This window comes from Electrophorus electricus, chromosome 15, assembly GCF_041902795.1.
Source record: "Electrophorus electricus isolate QZ-2024a chromosome 15, ASM4190279v1, whole genome shotgun sequence".
Lineage (NCBI taxonomy): Eukaryota > Metazoa > Chordata > Actinopteri > Gymnotiformes > Gymnotidae > Electrophorus > Electrophorus electricus.
The window spans coordinates 10,733,175-10,752,070 of NC_137511.1; the positions used below are offsets into that span (position 1 = coordinate 10,733,175).

Genomic DNA, 18,896 nt, shown 5'->3' on the forward strand with positions numbered 1-18,896 from the left:
GATTCACAGGGAGAATAGAGTCTAAAAACCTAAACAAAGTGTTTTTACTTCAGTGGAGTAATGACTACAACAGAAGTTACAGGAGCTCCAGAAAACCTTGATAGGACTAAAGTCAAAAATCAATTACTGAGATACATATGTAACTGCATTGTAACATAATATAAGCAGCATTCTGTAATGCTTTTTGTCAACAATGAAATCAAGTTTTAAAAAAATTGTATGACTAACAGTAAAGCAGTCTAATTTCTGTCATTAACACTGAATCTAAATGTTTGACTAAAGTCAAAAGCATATTCATCACAAATATGCTTGAATAAAATTAAAATTATTTGAAAGAAGTACAAATCCATTAACAATCAACTAGTTCCTACATACAGTTGGTACTGAGTGCTTACTGGATATGTAAAGAATTAACCAAACTTAACCAAAAATGCACTGGATGAGTTTTGGTACTGTTACAAGACCTCACTCACTGAAACAGATGAACTTTCTATGCTGACCACTTGTTTGGTTCACAAATTTTGGATTTCTGAACTTTACAGATAGTGTGGTTCAGTCCTGCAGCAGCTAAAGTATTTCCACATTCAAACTTTAAAACACATCGACACTTGCGTGTATTGACTGATAACTCCAGTATTACTGTGTTTAGAGCAAGTCCTCATGCCCACTGAATACAAAAGGAGAGGTTGCTGAAAGCTTATTGGAAAAGATGATTTTAAATATTAAGTGTGTTCAAAACATGTTTCTGGGGGATGACCCAATACTGAAGGACTGGAATTACTGAATTAGCTACTCAGTTCTGTAATGAGACTTTAACTTTTGCAGATGAGAAACTGGGAGATTATTTGCAGTAAAGCAGTGATCAAACATGCATTCCAATCATTTCCACACAGCCAAGTCATGTACTTTTAAACTATCTATCAAACACCTTAAGAGAGCTGCCTTAGGATTGGGCATTACCTGTCCTTTATAACTCATCCAATGAACAGGTGGGAGCTGATGCAAGAGTTGCAGATCAAGATCTTATTCTTAAAGACTCACCACATGGATTCTGATCATATGTAAATACTTTTCAGAAAACAGTCATAAATTGGTACCATACTAATGTAAATAAACAAAAGAGCACAAATGTTTGCTTAAGTGAGGCCAGTTTTATTTTTTCCAAAAATACAGTAAACACGTCACTACAGTCTGTCCACATTAAATGTCAGAGAATGTCAGCCAAAGTGTTTTTCCCGGACCCCCTCCCCACATGCACACATCCATTTCCCAGCCCCTAGTGACAGCAGATAAAGACTGTAATTATTAAATTAAAGAGTGTGCTTCTTTCTAATGGCTTCTGTTGAAGAGCAGACCGCTTCTTCAATATCCTGGAAATTATTTGTGTGTTTGGTTAAATGATGTTACTAATTCCCCTGATTACTAGTAATGACTCTGTCTTTCTCGTTTTGTTATGGCTTCAGCTTAATATGAAATGGCATTCATTTTAGCCATAATTACCTCCCTAAGCTGGAGAGAGGGAGAAGAGAATCGACTCGCTCCAGACTGCACTAAATTGCCTTGTTTCCTCTAATCTTTGCCTTTGCTAAATTAGAAAATTGAGTTCCTTGGCTGGGTGCAACAATTGGTAGGTGTGCACCCCACCTCCCCCTGGTCATTAAGCCTGTTGTACCTGTGGCAGAAAAAAAAAAAAAAAGTAATTTTGCAGGCCTCCTGCTGCCAGATACATTAGAACTGTTCTCACAAGAAATGGTTTTGCTGTCGACTAGTGCATGGTGAATAGCTGTAGCCAGCAGAAGAGCTGAAAATCTCTGAATTGCCAGAGCTGTTACTGAAACGCTGAAGTAAATGGGAAAATCTTAATATATTAACTATGGCTGGGGAGAAAGAGCAAGATAAAGAGAAGCTTGAGAGCATGGATGTGTGACCCTGAAAATGAGAATATCTTAAACCTAGAACAAGAAAAGCAAAACTCTGGGGGTTTTTTTTTAATCATGTGTACAGTTTTGTGTATATGTAACTCATCGATAACATATCAGGGCTTTGCAGAGTTGCATGATATCAATACAGGACATTTACCTGAACAAAAGCTATACTAAATTGTGGAAAAATTGGTTTTACTCCCAAACCAGAATTTAATCCTGAGCTGCTGTAGACACTGTGACTTAAAACCCACAGAAATGTAATGCTGCATCAAATGACATTTATCAGTGCTGAATTGGAAAAATATTGTCAAGTTTTTTTGATTTGTCAAAAAAAAAAAAAAGTCAAAAAATGGCTACTAAAATCTTTAGTTCACTGAATCAAATATTAAGTAAACAATAAACTCTTTTACACTGTTAACTCAAACTTTTAAGGCAACTAGAATAACCCTTATAAGTTATATTTTAAGTGCAGAATGCTCAATTCCTCTAAATTCAGTTTGAATCTAATGTATTCTGCTGGAGACTTGTAGCAAATGGCCAGGTAGTCTAACAATACTGATTACTGCAATTGCCTTAAGACATTCAAAACTACTGACTGCTATTGTTTGAGTGATCATCCACTAAAGTTCAGATGACAAGTAAAACTATATCATTCATTGACATGACTGTAATAGAAGTTCTAAAGGACTAGATTAATCTGCACAAAAAGTTGTCATTGTAACTGAATTTCAACCAAACATACCTATTTATAGTGTTGCTCACTTAGTAATATTGCTTGCTAAAACCTGAACGAAGACGGTATTTTTGAATACATCACACATCTTGACTCTTGTTTAGGGGCAGGCTAGATCCTGGCATCTATATATGTCATCTATAATCTTAATCTCTGGTTCCCCTGAATCATTAAAAGCCCCTTTACATTCTAGCAACTCTGCTCTTGGCTGCATTTATAAAGAATCACAGATACTGTAAATTACCGATCAGTAGTGAGTTTTCCTGCAGCACATGCAAGTCTCCGACAGCAATTGTCAAAGAGCTGGGCTGATCTGGAAACAGCGGTCCTGGAGTAAGGTGCTTTGCTAATTCTCTGACTAGGTAAAGTTCTTGACTGAACATTTGCTCTTGTTCTTGACAGCAGTTTGTTTTCCTTATGGCATGTGGGCACTCAAAACACACACACACACACACACACACACCATGTAATTAGGAGGATTAAGAATTTAACAGTCGTAGACCTCTTTAACTCATACCTCAGTAAATACTCCAGAACAACTGTGTGGAGGTGTACACTTCTAAAAGGTTTTTTGTAATTGCTTACTTTTGATTGCAAAGCATAACTACATTATTAAGGAAGACAAAGTAATGCTTGAAGGATTTGTTGCGAAAACCATTTAGGCAAAGAAGAGTGCATTTATAGAGATGTTTATAGTAGAAGATCCAGAATTTATCTAGATCTAAAGATGCTCCCTTGCCTGTGGTGGTCTTAAACCCTAAAACACATTCTCTAAAGCAAAATTCCAGCTCAATTGATGCCTTAGTAATACAGGCCCCAAGTAAACATTTTCCCTCTTTCACACATCTATGTAGAATATACACACACAACTAAAATTCCCCAGTAGTCTACTTATCAGGGATGATGAGGGTAACTGGAGCACCCCTCCCACACCCAGACCCTGTAGCCCCCCTGGCCCCATGCAGCTGCTTTTAAAGGGATTTAGCCAGCGAAACAACACCTCTTCAAAAGAGCAGTGGACACATTAGAGAATAATTAGGTGGCTAGCCCTGAGGCTGTGGGTCCTGCTGGCCACATCCACCTGAGCCCAGGGAGGCCAGGGGGAATGCAGGTGGGGGCAGGAGAGCTTCTACACTCCGGCCTCACACCTGCAGTAAATACATCAGCCAGCTCAGAGGGATGATGGGGCTCAGTGGGGATACCTTGGACAGAGGTCATTGCAGGATTCCTACCCACGTCATGTAGTAGTGTTTATTTCTTTACTTATTTGTTAATTCATTATAGTGTGTTCTTCATTCTTTAATTGGCCCGTTAGTCTATCAAAGCATTATAGACCACCCTGAACACTTTGCTCATTTGAAGCATGCCTACTGTTAATTCCAAGAATCACCTGCAACTCAGTTAGTGTAAGTTCTTGTCATACATAGGTTTTAAAAGTCTGAAATAGTTGTTCCAGGCAAAATTAGGAACACAAATCCAGTTTTAAATAAACTTGTTTCGACTGACCTATACACTGGGTACTGGGCCTTTAATTTGTTACACTTTGTGTTATTTTATTAATTTTCTTCATTGTATAGTACACATTTAATCTCTTATGTAAAGAACATTGTTTTTGTGACAAATGAAAAGTTCTTCTTGTGCCTTTATTCTAAAATTTTTTATTTACCACATTTTTATTTATCACAAAGCACTTTCAGCTGCTCAAGTTCATACTAGCATTAGTTCAATGGAAACAAACTTAAAAAAAAAATTAATGTGCATTTTATTATTGTTTATACAAAATGTCTCAGCATATAAAAGGTCTCGTCCTGTGGTCATACAGTGGGCAGCAAATGGATCATTCCAAGAACCTAATCAATCACACTCTCACCTTCCTCACAGATGAGAAAGTGCCAGGTGACGCTCAGGTGTGCTGCTGCAATGCTGTTAGAGAGAGGAGAGGGAGGGAAACAACTGCCACCTTAAAGAGACAGATACACATGTTACGTGCACCTTAACCCCACACACAGTTACCAATTAGGAGAGCAACACTATCGAATTCACAGCCAAAAGAAAAAAAAAAAAAGGGTCGGGGGAGGGTTAAGCCATCAGTGCAGGGGCCACTGATCAAACACAGCAGAGATTGTGAGAAGGCAGCAAGGCAGCCATTCAGAGATGGAGTCTTTGCAACACTGGTAATTTGATTGGTCAGTGACTGGGGAGGTGTGTCAGCATGAGTCAGTGTGAGTGTAGCCTCAGGAGAAGTTAGAAATTAAGAAAGACAGGACGATGAACAAATTCTCGCGACCTGGAACTCCTCAATGTCAAAGGTCAGGAGAGATCAGGTGAGGATAGGTCAGGAGTCACAGTCCTGAGGCAAGGAGCCACGGCCCAGTAACCTTGGGGAGACCTGCAGAAGTCTCTGTTAATTAGCTTCCATTCATATTATGAAATGTCCAGTTATGTTAGGAAAGATGTTCTGAGGAATAACTACTACTGTACACACAAGTAAGCCAAAGGATCTATATGCTTTCACAGAATCTGTCCAAACACATCTGGCTGTAAAATACACCACTTGTTTGACTTAATTTGCAAAAATGTCTGTGGAGCTTGTGAGAGTAAGTTCACAAAACATTCAAAAGATGGCTGCCTTCTGGCTTCCTGACTGATCCTTTAAATGGCTGTAAATGACAAGGGTGGGGTCTTCTGAGAACATCCCACCGGCACAGTACAGTAAAACCTGCCAGGTGGCATCAATCGCCCAGAACACCTTTGACAGCTCAAATGGTTCATTATCACTATTTAAGAGGCAAAAACCACAAGACGAGAAGCAGTGAGACTCCGATTCTGTCCTGCGGAGTTTACCTAATGCACTCCTCCCCTGGGAAACACCTGTCAGGATACCTGAGAGGCACCGCGGGCGATTCCTGCACCGCTTGAGATCACTAATTCAGATTGAAGACTATATAACTACACATTGTGTGGACGATTCAGGTGAAGCTGCTGAATGGCAAGCAGTTTCTATGTACGGTCATCAGATGTCGAGGTACACAGAGGGGTGGGTGGGGTGGCGGTGGGGGCTCACCACTGGGGACTTGGTAAAACATTCGTTTGTTATCCTCTTTTAAACTGTAGTCAAATTGCAGCCCTTTCAGGACAAGCCACTTTTGTGCGCCGTCTGCAGCTATGAAACTCCCCAGTGTTAATTCAATGGGTTCATGACCACAGGGCAAGGGCTGCAGGTTGTCCTTCCTGCAATTAGCTTTCATGGTTAGCTTAGCAGAACTAATGCTCCTCAGGTTACTCCAGTTCGTGGCTGCAGGCAAGCTCAGAACTGAGACCTCATATCAATTACCTGCTGAATTATGAGGCCCCTATTGGTAAATCCCCTCCCAGACGCATCCAGAACCTCTTTTATGTACTCATGCACATCCACAGCCGTGAATCTGGTATTGGCAACATCAAGAATACCAGAGGACTGACCCAGGACAAGCTGCCTCTGGATTGTATTTGTGAAAAAAACTTCAAAAATTGAAAAGAAAAAAAAAAGGAATTATTGTATGTCAATATGGAGCAGGTGCTTGTTTACAGTTAATAGCACACAGGCTAATCAGCACCAGCCACAAGCCACAGTGATTAGCTTAATGACAAAGTCAGTTTGAATTGTCCTCTAAAAAGATGTTTTGGTACTGGACAGCTCCATAGCATAATGTTAGCCGCTCTCATTTATCAATCATTTTAGAGTTCTGATCTAAGACCAGGTACTTCATAACCATATGACTATTTCCAAGGATCAGTACTGGTATCTGAAGATGTTGGATAAACATAACCCTTTATGTACAGAAAACCCACACATTAAAAGACCTGGATTGTTTCCATCCTTTTGTTGTTTTCCTTTGAGGTCTTTTTGTATATCACCTCCACCCTTGCCCTTCGATATCTTAAAACAGAAATCCCCCTCCATTTCTCTTTTGCTTTTCTGCATGGCTTGTGGCACGCGTGAGATTTTTAACACTTTTTAGGTCAGGACAGAAATGATCTCATGGAACCTTTCTGTGGAACATGAAGAAACATTCCGGCTCCTTTTGTAGGATCTGAAGGAGAAGAGGATGACCTCATAGTTCTAAAGTGACATTGCAAGGCCCAGTACCTCGGAGCAGTTCTCACGATTTACTTTCTGATTGTATTGCAGTCTGAGGTAGAAAAAATGGCCTGTCCTACTTTCTTGATCTGTTCCTTCCTGGCTGTTCCTTTCCCGTCTGAAAATGAAAAAATCAGCCATGGAGCTTCACCTGACCCATTTATGAAGACCTGATAAAGCCAATATTTTTGCCAAGCTCATACACTGCGATGGATTTCCTAACAGGAAAAACCTTTCCAGCTTGTATCAACAAGAGTGACACTATATTCATTAAAAAGAGATTTGCCAGTTCTACAAAACAGACAGGCTACTACAGGTTTGCTTTCACCACTCAAAACACCAGCTACACATATCTATACATGTTCCACCCTGAGGTTCAAGACCTGATACAAAAAAGAAAACACCAAAAACTGTTGTTTTTAGGATTTTAAATAAAATAATGTAAAATCTACAGTGAAATATCACATTATGCATTCATCATATATCAGAACTCAAAGAGGACGTTAAACTGCAGATGTTAAAATCCCCTTAATGGTACAGTCTATCATTATATATATTATTCTGATGGTGATAAGCTCTAATTATGGTCCTTTTCTCTCTCCCACTCCATCTTCTTGGCAATTAGCCTGGCTCTTGGGATGCTGGGCAGATATGGGCCTTCTACACATCACCACTTATGAATTATATAGCTAGTGCTTCTTCTTTTTGAAATCTATGTTAGAACAAGTTCCTAATGTGAAGGAAAACACCACCACACAAGATACAGACCTCTGAAAGAACTCCTTTCAACCAAGATGGAGTGGCACTAACATGCCACTAAGCAATCTCAGCAATAATAGCACCCATAATGCACTGCTGCATCATGAGATGGTTAGGAAGCGTTAGCCCAAAAGCACATTGTGAACTATACATGCACACAATTTCACTTGTTTCAAGACAAAACAACAAAAATCTGAAATTCACTTAATTCACAGTAATACCCACTTACCATAGCTCAAAGGATACATGACCCTTGAAGTACATTTTTGTAACCTTGAGCAAATATACCAAACTGCACTTCATATATGTGAAGCATTTCTTGGAGATCTCAGAATCTGTATCCTCTTTCACAACACTGATATTCTTTTACTCACCCAACAGGGTCATAACATTCCAAGAGAGAATGCATGATATCTTTGAGATAATTAAATTTTCTGGGCTTCTTGCTTCTCCTCATGCTCCCAATAGAAATCTTATCTGAAAACAGGCACTGAATCTAATCATTCACCTGTCATCAGGTGTGTGTTTTGATCATGTGACTCTTGCAGAGTTTTTGGATTGTCAGCAGGGCAATACCATGCACATTCTGTGATTGACACGTCATACATGCAGAATCAGGGAGGGAGTGTGCAGATCTACATAAAATTTCACTCTATTTACTTTATCTACATAAGTCATTACTCAGAGGCACCTGATGTAAAATACTTTTCTGACAAAAATTCTTTAATCTCATATTTATGTCAACCTTACCTCAATAAATAAATGGCACGCCCAGAGAAAAGAAAAGTAATCAGTGATTGCATCAAAGCAGGGAAACCACAAAGAATAGCAGTATATTCACATTCCCTGGGCTGGGACTTAGAAACACTGCTACAGAAAGAAACAAAACACTTCCTCTCACACTGAACTGAACACAAAATTCCTTGTTTTCCTGTTGTCCTCACTCACTTTTACATGAAAATTATATGACTAAAACATGAACTTGCATGAAACTGCAACATTAAAACCCACAAGCAGAGGTAATTTTGTTAAGGCCCAAAAAGTAAAAGTCCTGCTATTACTGTTTATATAACTCAGTTAATTTCACTCATTAATTCTACCTTCTGATTTGAACTAATTAACAAATCCCAATTACATTTTTACTTTCAGAAGATGAATGAAAGACATTTATCCACAAACATTTTAATGATGAAAGTACAATTTACTCCCAATGTCAACGGTCAGACTGATGAAATGGTTGACTTCTGACCTAATGCTTTTCACACAAAAAGAATGTTGTTGATTTTAAGCTTACCTATATGCATCACATTGAAAACACCCATCAAATGCAATTCCAATAACATTATACAGGGTATTCAAAAATTAACTGGCCTGGATCAATAAACTAAAATCATGATCAGATGAAAAATGGCAGAAATTACTGGTTATGATGAATCAGGTGAGCCCAGTGATCTGCCCCGGTCCCCATTAAAGAGCAGTTCTGAGATCACAGCATGCTGTTTCATTGATCTGGATACAGATCTGTTTCAGTTCTAGAGATCAGCACACTTATCTAGCATTTTATTCACTCAGAATGGGCAATACTCAGATGCCTGACCCATAGACAGAGCAAGGGGCTTAATTTATTACCTAGTGCTCTCTGTTATTACTGAGGGACCTAGCCTTGGGCGGTGGCATTTGTTGGGTGGTGTGTGACAGGCGGGAGTGTGTGTCTGCTGGCCAGTGGGGCCAGAAGTGCAGTGTGTGAACCCCAGCTGCTGTTTAGGTATTGATCTCCATACATCCATACAGCATGTCACATTCCAAAACATCAAACCATTCCATAGTGCAAGTCAGTAACTAATGAAGCTGCTAGAAAGATGGATGTTGGCTGCTTGACTTAATGTTTTTTTGCTGGGGATTTTTTTGTACAAATGTCTGGAAAAGGTGAAGGTTATGTCCAAAACTCTAAACACTGTAGGCAAAATAATAAATATATACTTTTGGCATGCAGCTCAATAGTACTTTACAATGCACATGCATTTGAGCCAGGACTGGTGTGTGAAACAAGTACAGGATATCAAGGTCTTATCAAGGTCTTATCAGGGGCACTCACACCAAAAAAGTCCCATTCCCAAAAATATTAATGCGCTTTCTTTGCTTAGTTTAGGAATAGAGTCTCAACAAGCTAGGTGCTTACCACACCAAATCTAAGTTTACTCTTAATTTATTTTATAATTTATTCTTTTAAAATAAGGAACATGATGTAGACAAGAAAATTGACCTCCTCCACAGAGGAGGCTACACTTGTTAGTTGCTTGACCTGTTTACCAGGCTGATAATCTCAGAGTAGTGCGTTCATACAGGTCCAGTGACTGCTTTGTGACATGTTGCTTCAAATTAACGACTCCCTCTTCATGAACTACAATGAAAAGAATGTGATCAAAAAATGAAATCACAAATAAAGTGGGGGGAAAAGCAAAAAAAGAGGAAGAGTGGGGTTGGCAGAGGTAGAGAGGGAGACATTTGAAGGCTGCCCCTGTCCTGGTGAATAGGACCATGAAAGGGGCTTTCAACAACAGGCACAAAATGAGCTTCATAAACGACCCCTGAGCACCCCCACCCGGCTCTCTACTGCTCACTAATGCACCATCCTCGAGAGAGAGACGGAGCAAGAGGGAGAGAGAGAGAAAGAATGAAAAAGAGCAAGAGATGGGAAGGGAGACCAGAGTGTAAGAGTGTGAAAGAGAGAGAGACAGACGGGTAAAAGAGAGAGCAAGAAAGAATGAGAGTGAAAGAGAGAGAGAGAGAGAGAGAGAGAGAGAGAGAGAGAGAGAGAGAGAGAGAGAGAGAGAGAGAGAGGCTGGTGGTGAGGAACACAAAGGGTCTGAACAGTAGGACTCATTCACTCCAATAATTGGCAGAGTGGCTTCATTTCACAGGCTGATTTCCTGCCTCTTGTCCTCCAAAGGTTTTAACAAGTTTGATGCTTTTAATAGAGCTTTGAGGGCCAGCTATTCTTCCCTTAGCTCCTGGTCTCTTTTTACTCATTCTCTCCTTCACGCTCTGCTATTCTGGAGCCTCTTTTTAATGCAGTATTAACCATATTCTGTCCTTTTCTCTTCTTTGTAAACGTGTGCAAAAAAAGAATGAAAGCTCAGCTCCTTTAATCATTCGTTCCTGGATAAGGCTTCTAAACAAGTAAACAAGTTCAGCCATTTCCTTCACACAATAGCTGACCTCCAAAAGAGAGTGAGAGAAGAGGTGGAGGGGAGGCAAAATTTAGTCACATCTGTATCTAAAAGCCTCCTCTGAATGTTTTGTTGCCTGTAATGAAATGGCAGTGGTGTGGAGTGGATGGACAGGAGTGCCTGGAGGAGAAAGGCTCATCATCTTTCTTCAAGCCAGTGCTAGATGGATCAGAAGAAGGTGTAAAAAGCTCCTTACAAGAGGCTGCCAAAACCACCGCATTTCCCCACAATAGCCTTCCAATGAGCAAGGAAAATATAGTAAAAGATGTTTCTCTTTGAAAGGGAAGTCTATTGTAATCATGCATTACTTAGCCCATCACTCCCCTTAACCTTTTAATAAATCCATTTAGCTAGAAGAGAGTTGGGTAGTCATCGTGTCGATGAGCCCAAGTGCTCTGCTGCTTACTCTCTGATGTCTCACTGATGGTGCAGGTTGGTGGAAATGTGAGATGACTGATCGTTGATTAACCAATATTTGTTTTAACTCTGAGAAATGTCTTTCACTTTTGCTATATGTACCTCAGCCTTTGAGTGTAGTTGATGCACTACAAATAATCTAATGCAGACGTCATGAGCACAAGTCTGATCTTAATTAATGTATATTTGTCATTAAATGTATATATATTTTTAAAAGTACCAATGTATTTCAAAATGGCATCCCATTTTCACTGCAATCCATTGGGGGTTAAAAGAACATTTACAGCAGATACATAATTTGCTTCTGTACACACCCACTGTGAACACTGTGTTATTTGTTGTGAAATCATCCCATTCTGTAATTCTGTAATACCATTTGTGTGAATGTGTCTGTTGTTCAAGCCAGTCCCAGAGCTTTAAACAGAATTTTAAAGAGGTTGGTGATGCTCTCAGATTACCAGCTATTACTGAGCCAATTTCAACACACAAACCCATCATATAACTTATCACTTTACAATTGAATACAAAGAGAAGATCAAGCCAAAAAGGCTTTAAATTAAATCATAACAAAATACTATTCTAACAGGTTAGAATATGCTGGCTTGTGAAATATTATAAAAACATGTATGCTAAAAAATGTCAATCAGTGACATATTTAGATCTTCCCCAAGGTACCTGCAGTCTTGTGGACCTGTTGCATCTGCCAAACTGACCAACTTTTACCATGTTTGAAAGGTCATGACCTGGAACAGAACCAGTGTCTATGATATCACTTATGGGCATATGCACAGGCAGCGGGTTACCTGCTGACTATCGTGAACACTAAAATAACCCGTGTCCTGTGACCAGTCAAAAGCTTCCTTTACATATGGTGTTCGAAGAAACTCCAAAGACAAAGAGTGCATCCCTTCTGTCCAGTGTCGTGACCATGGTTCAAGTGCCTATTGCTGGTAGGGTCAAGGCGGTGACTTCTGACCTTTGCTCTGGAGAGCAGCCGAGAGTGATCATTCACCCCACACCAGGTCAGGGTCATGCTCCCAAGGTTACGAAAAGGTCATAAAGGAGTCATTGATTTTGAGAGGAAGTGGGAGGTATGAGATCCTTTCTCACCTGGATGTTTCCCATGTCACTTGAGTACGTTAGTGTTATCAAACACACTTCATGATCCCTAGCATATTTAAATTAATAAATGAACCTGTATATGCATTACAGTATGGGTCAAGTAAATACAGATATGCTGGGAAAAAGACACTGTAAATTTGAAATTCCTTCAGCATGCATCAGGAGTCACGCCTGAGATAGCAGACGTGGAGAGGAGGAGGGTTGACCAGGGGGTGTGGCAGGATGTTGATGACCCTATTTCAGCTCAATATCCTGTCCAACTTCCCCCTCTGAACAGAGCCAGTCTTGAGCCAAACTCCACCCTGTGGAATTCTGTCCTGGATCAGGTTGCAGCTTTGCTTGCTGTGTTGCGTTCAGGTCTGATCTCAGGTGACGCATCATCCATACTGCCTCCCCCCAGCACCACCCTCCAGCATGACCCCACAGAGTCGCCTTTGTCCCTGAGCTCACCCAACCAGAGTTCCAGCCGTGCTTTCCCCTCCCCTGCTTGTCAAGCCCCAGACACCATGCATGCTACCCAAGACCAAAGACCCTGCTGATGGACAGGCTAAATTCCTCTCCTCGCACAATGCATAGACATGCTTTCAGATCATCCTCATAAAACATGCTGAGCATTTATAGATAGGAGTCCTCTGGAATGGAAGATGCCCTTCATAAATTTAGTCATGTGTGTTATGGCAATAAAAGTACAAATTTGTATAATGCAAATTGATCGCAAATGCTTTTCATGAACAGCAAAACATTTTTGCATTTTTTATTCTGATAATGCAGGAGATTAGAAAGGAAAGCTGCATTGAGGTCACCAACACACACACACACCATTGCCTTTCTACACATAGGTTATGCTGTCATTTTGCATATTTTAGTTTTAAAAAATACTATCTTATAAATAGAATAATACATTATTAAACATTTCCATAAAATACAATAATACAGGTACACAAATCTTCCAAATGCAAATGCTTAGTAGTATATCAATGGCAAACCAGGCTAAAGGAGCCTGTTCAAAACAGCCAAAGAGGAATTAGAGCAATTGAAAAGCTGCTTTAAGGCTAGGAAATATCAGGGAAGCATGCCATTCATTATATCCATAATTTATCGCGAATATTATATAAAATTTTATATTAAAAACATTTAGATTAATTTAACTGCATAAAAATAAAATCTCAGAATATTTCTAAGTGAATACCAATTCAGAGGTCTTTCTGTTCAACATGGTGAATTGGATTAAAGGTTTCAAGGACCAAGGCAAAAACAAAAAAAACAGGCACAATTAGCACTTTCAGAAATAAAAGTTAAAATTCACACAACTATAAATGACAATATAATTTTTCACCTGCCCTTATTCAACTGTATTCAACCGGTATAAAAGTATATAAAAGCCTGTGACCAAAATAAATCACAACCACTCACTCAGACTTACAGCCATTTCTGACCATCTCAACAGAATACAGTTTCTATATCTTTTCTAATTTTCTTTCACCGTGGGATTGTTGCAAACAAGGCAAAGCCACAAACATCCAAGATGTGGCTGCAAGTGCTGATGTTTGTCTTATTTCTCTGGATATTTGACATCACTATTCAGTACACAAGATAAAATATTTCTTTTTCTTCAAGTAGCAATGACAAAACATTTAGCCTTCACGAAAAATAAGGTTGGCTCATCACTTAGCATATCAGCTAAGCATATTTGAAAATAACCATTTATTCAATCTCGAATGAGATTTTTCAGTTAAATGTGACAATTTTGATTTAAATGTCCATAACTCAATAGAGAACACATTCAGGCTGCCATTTTGCGTGTTAATATATCTACTATTGATTGTTCTTATTGTCGTCCATGATGTACTGTCATAGCGTTGTTTATGATGCATAGCATACTGTTGTTTTGTGTGATGTTTTGCATGTGACAGTCTATTCTCATTTTAATGTTCTGTATATGTTAAATGGTCTGCATTTGCTGAACACTCCAATATGCAAGATGTGTCTCCATTTTTAATATTCTGGACATAACTGGGTGGGTTGAAAAAGTAAAATATCTAATTTACTTGCCATACATTCAATAAAGTTGCCATTTCCAAAAATCCCACTTCAAAAAGACACATTCAATGTGCTGAAACAAAGTCATTTTCAGAGTAGAAATCAACCACATCTTACACATGCACAGGCCATAACTCGCCAACCTCTTTACACATTTACAGGCCATAGGTCTGCAACCATTAGTGGCATCAACAGGGCAATATTTTTGTGCATCTCACCTCAGAGTCCACATTCATCCAATGCCCCTCAAATCAGTTCAGTGACACAAATGCTAATTAATTAGCAACACTAGACTTGTCATTCAAAATAAAATACAATGAACCATGCTAATGAGGTTCTCATAAATCATGTATGAATGGGACTCTGAAGGAGTACATTTGTGTTGCAGTTGTTACCTAGATTGTTTTCTTTCGCCATCGCTCTGGAGCTTTTGGTATGATAACAATGAGGAGGGTCACAAATGGATTTGGTGTTGGCAACATGTTGAGAGTGTGTAATTACCACCATGATAAATACCTGCTGTTACACGTAACTGCCATGGAGAGGAAACCTGTTTGTCTAAACCAAATGGACATGCTGCAAGGCACTCACAGTCTGAGGTATATGGAATATCATTATCATCATTGTTATCATCATCATTTTTTGCAATATGCAAACCCATCTTAAACATTTAAAACAAAACAAAAGCTGTTTCTATAAAATACATACAAAGAGATTATGATACTAATCACTCAAAATGTAAATATATATTGTATCTTGCTTTCAATACAGTAGGTTCTCACTGGGCAATACCTGAATTAATTTGTGTCAATTCTTTATCGTAAAAACCATTAATATATTTCATTTGTACTGGTGATTTTAAATGGATACTTGGTTAACATTCAATCTCTTATCTGAGATCAAGCTTTCAAAGCATGAGCCAATGGTATAAGACTGCTTTCCCAGGGTCTATCCTTTTACCTAAAAAATCATTATAGTAACTCATAAATCGCAGTAAAAACTGCCCATGGTCTACAGAGCCTTGTTATGTTTCTATCTTTCTTGCTCTCACTGTCTCCATCTCTAGATGCTAAGGGTGATGGTGTGGATGCTGCTGGCAGGTATCTTGGCATCTTGGTCCTCTCCCCTGATGTGAAACACCACATGTGTGTTGGAGGGGATGGTGGTGGTGCCTGACAGTGGTTTTCCCAGCCAGCCCTTGGCTCCACGCTTATACATCTTCACCAGCACCTGCAGAATAGAAACAAACAGCAGAGAAACTCAGTAAGAACAATACATTCAGGAATGAATTTCCAGACACAATATACCAAGCACAAATATGCTGACCTTTCTCAATCACCACTATTACAAACCAATCAGTATTACATGTAATTTCTATGTTCTCTTTCAAGACATTACTGAAGAATTAGCTTTTCTTTATGCTGTATTATCTCTCTACTTCAAAACTCTCTTCCATTATGTTTATTTATTTTCTCTTCTTATTTTATTGCAAAGAAAACCAGGATAGAATGAACATTGAAATATTTCTTAAAGTCTTAGACCAAAAAAGGATTTCAATACATACCATTTATAGTGCTCAACACTGTGTGAAAATTCTATTCTTTCCTTCTATTTATCTATCTTTCTTTCTCTCTTATATATATTGATCAGCCATAAACATTAAAACCACCAGCTAATGTGTGTTCAACTTGTGCTTCCAAAATAGCTCTAATAGATCTAGGCATAGACTCCACAAAACCTCTGGAGGTGTCCTATGGTATCTGGCACCAAGACATATGCAACTATGTTTAGGTAGGTGATACGTGTCAAAGAATCATCCACATGAGGAAACAAGGTTTCCTATCAGAACATTGCTTAGAGCATCACACAGCCTCTGCTGGCTTGCCTTCTTCCCATAGTGAATCCTGGTGCCATCTCTTCCCCAGGAAAGCGATGCTCATATACTGGCTATCCACATGATGTAAAAGAAAATGTGATTCATCAGATCAGGCGAACTTTTTCTATTGCTCTATAGTCCGGAAATGGTGCTCACTTGCCCATGCCCATTGTAGGTGCTTTCAACTGATTTGTGGCAATGATCAGTTTCTATCATGGCCAGCATTAACACTTTCAGCTATTTGTGTTACAGTAGCTTTTCTGTGGGATTGCAGGATATGGGCAACCTTTCACTCCCCAAGTGCATCAATGAGCCTGGAACGCCCTTGACCCATTGTTGTTGTTCACCTTTCTTGGACCACTTTTATTAGGTAATAATCCCTGCATAATAAGAACACCCCTCAAGACAATATTAGGCAGGTGTTTTTAAGGTTATGGTTTTAATGTGTGTGTGTGTGAGAGAGAGAGAGTGTGTGTGTGTGTGTGTGTGTGTGTGTGTGTGTGTGTGTGTGTGTGTGTGTGTGTTTGTGTATAAAGATCAGCTGTGCAAGCAAAGTGCTTCTGAAGTTTCAGCAGGTGAAACCAGTTTAACTAACCTACTAACTTAAGCATTATTAATTAAACTTAAGTTAATTAATGTAAATTGGTTTCACTTCCTAGAACTTCAAAAGCACTTGGGACCTCTGACACACACACAAACACACACACACACAGAGCAACCTCCCTGAACAGGATCCAGTAACCATCACACTAGCAGATATCCAAGAAAGGGATGAAGTATGACAAACTTGAGAGCCCCAGGCCCTTACAAATAGAACCCACCCTGAATGGTCCTGAAGGACCCCAAGAAAGGGGAAATTACAATTACCGGCCGATGGCCATAATGATGAGGCAGAGGCAGGTTAAGATAAGTAGGCACATGGCTCAAACAGATAAAACAGTCACTTGAGACTATAAGAATCAGACAGACCAACCTGGAAAGCATGAGGCTATATAACAGGACTCTAAGAGCCTTCATCAAGAACTCAGTGGGGCTGTGGAAGACAACCCTAGACAACCCAACTACAAGCCAATAGCATGAGTTACCATCAAGTGCGGAAGATTTACCAAGCAGATGCCCTGACCTTTACCAAGGAGATGACCTGTCCTTGGTGCTCTTCTGCATAAGCCTGAACTGACTCAGTGAACTCATCAGGAAGAGTGATGGTATGACCAAGCTGTATGCCAAAAGTGAACTCACTAATCCATCTCAACAGGATAAATAGCAACAACATCGGAATCTCATTCAGACTGGATAAGTGTGGTCAGATGTTTACAAGGAGTCAGATGTTTACAAGGAGTTTACAAGGCAGGTAGAACAGAGGGGATTGTAGAACCAGAAGGCAACATAACAGATGTTGAGGGCAGCTACAAATACCTTGGAATCCCACAGGCAAATAGGAATCATGAAGAGGCCAGAAGGAAAGCAGCTATAGCCAAATACCTACAAAGAGTGAGGCAAGTCCTGGGAAGTCAGCTGAATGGGAGGAACAAGATCTGGGCTATCAAAAACTATGCTCTATCAGTCATCAGATACCCCACTGGCATAATAAGCTGGCCTAAGGAGGCGATAGAAGCCACTGACATCAAGACAAGGAAACTCCTCACAATGCATGGAGGATTTCATCCCAAATCCAGCACTCTGGGACTGTACACTAAACAGAAGGAGGGGGGCAAGGACTAGTGAGCATCAGAGCCACTATCCAGGATGAAACAACCAAGATCCAGGGGTACACCTAGGTTTAAAGATGGCACAGAAGCACTAATTATGGCAGCAGAGTAACAAGGTCTGAATACAGATGGGATCTACCAGACAGGCAGGACCCCAAATGCAGGCTGTGCAAAGATATTCCTGAGACACATAACAGCAGGATGCAAGACACTGGCAGGCAGAGCGTATATGGAACACCATAACCAAGTGGCTGGCACAGTATACAGAAACATCTGTGCAGAGTAGGGGCTGGAATTCCAAGGTCAAAGTGGGATACATCCCCAAAGGTGGTGGAAAGTGACCATGCTAAGATCCTGTGGGGCTTTCAGATACAAACAGACAAGATGGTTTATTACCACCACAACCCCCCCCCCCCCCATTAAAAAAATAGATAGATAGATAGATAGATAGATAGATAGATAGATAGATAGATAGATAGATAGATAGATAGATAGATAGATAGATAGATAGATAGATAGATAGAAATGAGATGTGGTAATGGATGGAGATCTTGGAGATATGAGTTCTGCACATCATACTATAGATAAATTGATATTCAAAATTGCATTGAAGTACACAAAGTTTCCAGAGGGACTATACATTGGAGATGGACATACATAAGGAGACATTTACCTGATGCTTTTATCCAAAGCAACAATTATGACTGAGTACAACTTGAGCAATTGAAGGTTAAGAGCCTTGCTCAGGGGCCCAACCATGGAACCCTGGCAGTGGTGGGGCTTGAACCAACAACTTTCTATTTCTATTACTAGTGCACTACCTTAACCACTGATTTACCACTGCCCTGATTGCAGAGTACACAAATTGACCAGAGGAACCCTATCAGTAGCTACAGCTTTTACATACCCACCCAAAGACACAGAGAGGACGTCTGGTACAGAAATGTGGGAGTGGCTTGAAGATG

At 39.7% G+C, this 18,896-nt stretch overlaps 1 protein-coding gene across 1 annotated transcript in view; it reads right to left on the minus strand.

Annotated features, from left to right (window-relative positions):
• Positions 1-13,028: 13,028 nt before the first annotated feature.
• Positions 13,029-18,896, minus strand: part of si:zfos-911d5.4 (uncharacterized) — a 30,372-nt gene continuing 24,504 nt past the window's right edge. Inside the window, exon 7 of the mRNA XM_035533863.2 lies at positions 13,029-15,576. Coding sequence (XP_035389756.1) covers positions 15,409-15,576 — 168 coding nt within the window. The 3' untranslated portion in view covers positions 13,029-15,408. The remainder of the gene's footprint in view (positions 15,577-18,896) is intronic.